Source organism: Pteropus vampyrus, unplaced genomic scaffold, assembly GCF_000151845.1.
Source record: "Pteropus vampyrus isolate Shadow unplaced genomic scaffold, Pvam_2.0 Scaffold264, whole genome shotgun sequence".
NCBI lineage: Eukaryota > Metazoa > Chordata > Mammalia > Chiroptera > Pteropodidae > Pteropus > Pteropus vampyrus.
In genome coordinates, this window is record NW_011889045.1 from 223843 (window position 1) to 227737 (window position 3895).

The 3895-nt window shown below is 44.2% G+C and overlaps 1 protein-coding gene across 1 annotated transcript in view; it reads right to left on the reverse strand.

The window, feature by feature from the left end:
* The window catches only part of LOC111729502 (CUB and sushi domain-containing protein 1-like), a 920340-nt gene that overhangs the window by 217684 nt on the left and 698761 nt on the right, over window positions 1–3895 (reverse strand). The window contains exon 5 of the mRNA XM_023520436.1: window positions 2786–2980. Coding sequence (XP_023376204.1) covers window positions 2786–2980 — 195 coding nt within the window. The remainder of the gene's footprint in view (window positions 1–2785; window positions 2981–3895) is intronic.

The window sequence follows — 3895 nt, forward strand, 5'->3', positions numbered from 1 at the left end:
TTTTTTTCTTTACGATCCAGTTATCCAAATCAACAACAAACACTGTTGCATCTTTCAAGTTTGTTTCATAAAATAATTATATCTAACTTAATGTCCTTTGATATGTTACTAGTCTAAGCATTGGGAAGAGCAAAATTTAAGCACAGATTTAATAATCTGTAATATGGAATAAAATATTAATCATGACAAAAGCATCTTGATGTGGCTGGGATTTAATAAATTGGCTACAGGGTGGGAATGATTATGAGCTCACTGTTATGTAAACTTTGACTTTATAAGGTTTATAATTGCGGAATTAATAAAGATCTATCAATTAAGCAGAAAACTCCTGAGGGAAGTCTGAGCATAAAAGAAGTTGCCTTAGTTGCTGGTAATGTCTGTTTTTGCATTTTCAAGTCTGTAACTCGTTATTTGATACCCAGCATTTGCTATACTTCCATGAAGTTTACGAATGGGGGATGAGGCTCAGCAGTAAAGGAAAATAGCTATAGATTAGGCTGAATTTCACCTAGAGAAGATTCAAGGATATAGTTACTGAGCGTTTATGACTGTATAGTATCTCCTGGGAGGTTATAAACTAGTCGGAGACACTAAGACATTAAGCTAAGATATAAAATGGCAATGGAATACATCCTATAAACAGGAAGAATTATGTTTTCCTTAATAAAATTTAAAAGGGGGTTGCTATGGTAAGAAATGACTGAAATTTGGAGTTTAGTGTGAATTAGATGGTGAAGTACAATTTCTGGCTGTGAGGGGCATGGGAGGGTGGGGAGCTGTGCTGGGGATCAGGCGCGGGCTTGGTTCTGTGTGGGTCGGAACTCTCTGGGGGGCCTTCTCTGCAGCGTTTGCCGAGTTGTGGTCCCAGTACCCCCGCCATGATGCTCTCAGCCACGTGGTGCAAGGCCAGCACAGCCCCGGCTCACACCGCATGCCACAGAGGACGGGTCACGTCCACCTCTGGCGACACCCCAGCTGAGGAGGTGAGGTGTGCGCGGGCTCACCGAGGTGGTCTGGCTGAGGGGGGACAGGTGCGTGCCGGGGAGAGCAAGGGGGTGGGGGACGTAGGCAGGGGGCCGAGGTCCTGGACGTGTAGCTCCTTAGCCAACCTCAGGTAGACGAGAAGGAAAACATCCCAGGACTAGCACAGTGGGCGTGGGAATGGAGATGTGACAGACAGTCTGACAGTAAGAATAAGGTCACGCCGGGGACAACGGGGGAACAAGGCCAAAGTGAGGCCAGCGCTCATCCAGCGTGGACGAGAAACCATGGAAACGACGGGAGACGTAAGGGGAGTCATCGAGGGTGCGCAACCACAGGGACTTCACACGGGGCCCGGCAGGTGAGGGGCACCCCAGAGGTCCAGATTCTGAGGACACTACTGTTTGACAATAGAAAGATGAAATATGGTTGAGAGCAGTAAGGAGAAAAAGTGTAATAGGACGCGCAGAGAAACGAGCCTTCGGGAAAGATAAGTGACACGCAGAGCCGACGGCCTTCGCGCCAGGACGGGCCCTGGGAGGCGGGGTAATGACGCCGGAGCATCTGAGCTCTGCGCTCTCGCTGCTACCAGACGAAATCCCCGAGCAAGTCCCGTTTCCCCGCCAACCCTCCGACTCCTCAGCGGTGAAACACGTCCGCCTTCAAATACCTGCTTGTGAAGACAAAACGCGAGAAAGCAATGCCTGGCCCGTGACGCGTGGTCAGCAACGGCAGTAATGATGCCATCACTGCCATCGTTAACGTCAGGGAGACCCCACGAGACCACGACGTTGAACAGAAAAAAACTGAAGAAAATAGGAAAGTGGGAATGCTATCACCAGATAGCATAGACTGGGATAAAAACATACCGATAAAAATAATACACTGCTATGTGATGACCGACTTACAGTTAAGGCTGTGAATTTATTTGCCTGGTTACAAGCATGAGATGAAGTCAGACATGTATTTGCAGTTTATTTCATCTTATACTACCTCTGGAAACTTATAAACACTAAAAGTTAGTTTTACTCTCTGTAAACGAGTGTCAATAATGATTACTTCAGTGGGTTCTTGTGAGAATGAAATGATACGATTCAAGTCAAGTATTGAGTACATTTTCTGCCATTACATTAAGACCTTAATAAACCTTAGTGATACTTTTATTTTTGAAACCATAAGATGAGTTTTTCTCAGCAAAGTCAAAAACGAAGAATCAAAGCATGCTCTTTCTTAAAGTTGTTGGATCAGTAAAATAACATTACAGAAAAGGCTAAAAATCACAGGGTTTTAAGAAAAGTAATTCCAGCCTCAGGCCAAATCACGATGATGAGAACTTAGCAGAGCCCATTCCTTTACGATTGCCTCCGTTCAAAAGCCTAAGAGCGTCGAAAGAGTCCTCAAAACATAACATTTAATTACCAGGGGCATTTCTCACTTTTAATGAGAAAAAGATAAAAAAGAAACCTTCAAATCAAGATGGACGTAAAGGTGAGTAGTAAATCTTAGAATGCTACGGAGAGAGGCGATCAAACTATGTAGAAATCCACAGAATTTGAGAGAGAGGATGAAGACAAATTTGGATACATAAGGAGCATGTGTAAATTTGTCAATGATTTTACAGGGTCCAGCCATGGTTTCTTAGGTGACATAAAATATTACTTTTGGGACCAGCAGGAGCTGACACGGGCAGACCTGGCAGCAAGTGTCCTCTGCTCGTTAGGTGGACACCTGCAGTTCAAGCTCCGATGCCATCCACCTTGCCCAGGTGTCAGCTCGCAACGCGGTCTCACCGAGCGGTACCCACCTCTGCAGAACGGGGCGGGGAAGTCCCAGGATGCTCCGTTCCCAGGGCTGACGATGCAGGTCAGGGTCGCGTGACCTTCCAAGACGTAGCCAGACAGACAGCTGTACCGGATTTTGTCTCCTATGTTGAATCGCGTTCCGTGGAGCACACCTTTCAGTATTTCCCCAGGGTTTCCACACGTGTGGCTAGGTAAGACTATTGGAAAAAGAAAAGGGATGAGAGTTAAAGAAAGATTTTCTACTGAGATCGATGTATGTCACAAATCGGGTGCTGCTTTTGAACTATCAAAATCAGCAAAATATTTTAATTTTGCCTCAAGATTAAACAGAGAAATGTATTCCTGTTTTATACCTGCAAGTTAGTGCAAATTATTATTTTAAAAGTAGAAATGTATGCATATTGTTAAGAGGGGGAAATACAGTTCTGATCAGAGCCAGAGTTCCAAATAGTGTCTAGATTATTTTTCTAATTACGGTATTCTACGGTCCCGTGTAGGTGGCAACCAGGTAATACAGTAGGATACAGAAGACCTGGAAAAGTGACATGAGAAATACAGCGTAAATGAATATGCATGCCATATTTATCCTTATTCCTCCAAGATCCTCCAAGACCAGCCTTGTCCGATACACATCACTAATCGATGTTTAATGGATAAACAACTGAAAGAAAAAATTAAAGACCTCACTCATGAATCTATCAGACTTTACAAAAACTGTACCGTTATTTTATTCCAAGACACCTGCGAGTCTCTACGCATTTATAGTCTGATTCGCAACAAAGTATTAACGATCGCGTCTACCAAGGCACGCACGGCCTTCGCTTGCATTTCGGTGAGATGGTTTCCATTCCGTTTTGTTGGCCTTCTCACTGTTTACACGGGTACAATTCTCTGCCTGATTCAACTGTCTTGAAACCTGATCCAGACGGTGCCATTCCACACCCATAAGACACAATTCAGAACTTAACTGATGCTCCATTAAGTTGAATAGTTAAAGTCGATGATTGTTAGTTATCGTCTCTGTATTTCTGCCTGTCATCAGTAAACCAGCTGTTATGTAGTATTCAAACAAACTAGGGTCCTACTGTTTAAAGAAGGCACAATCTCCAAAT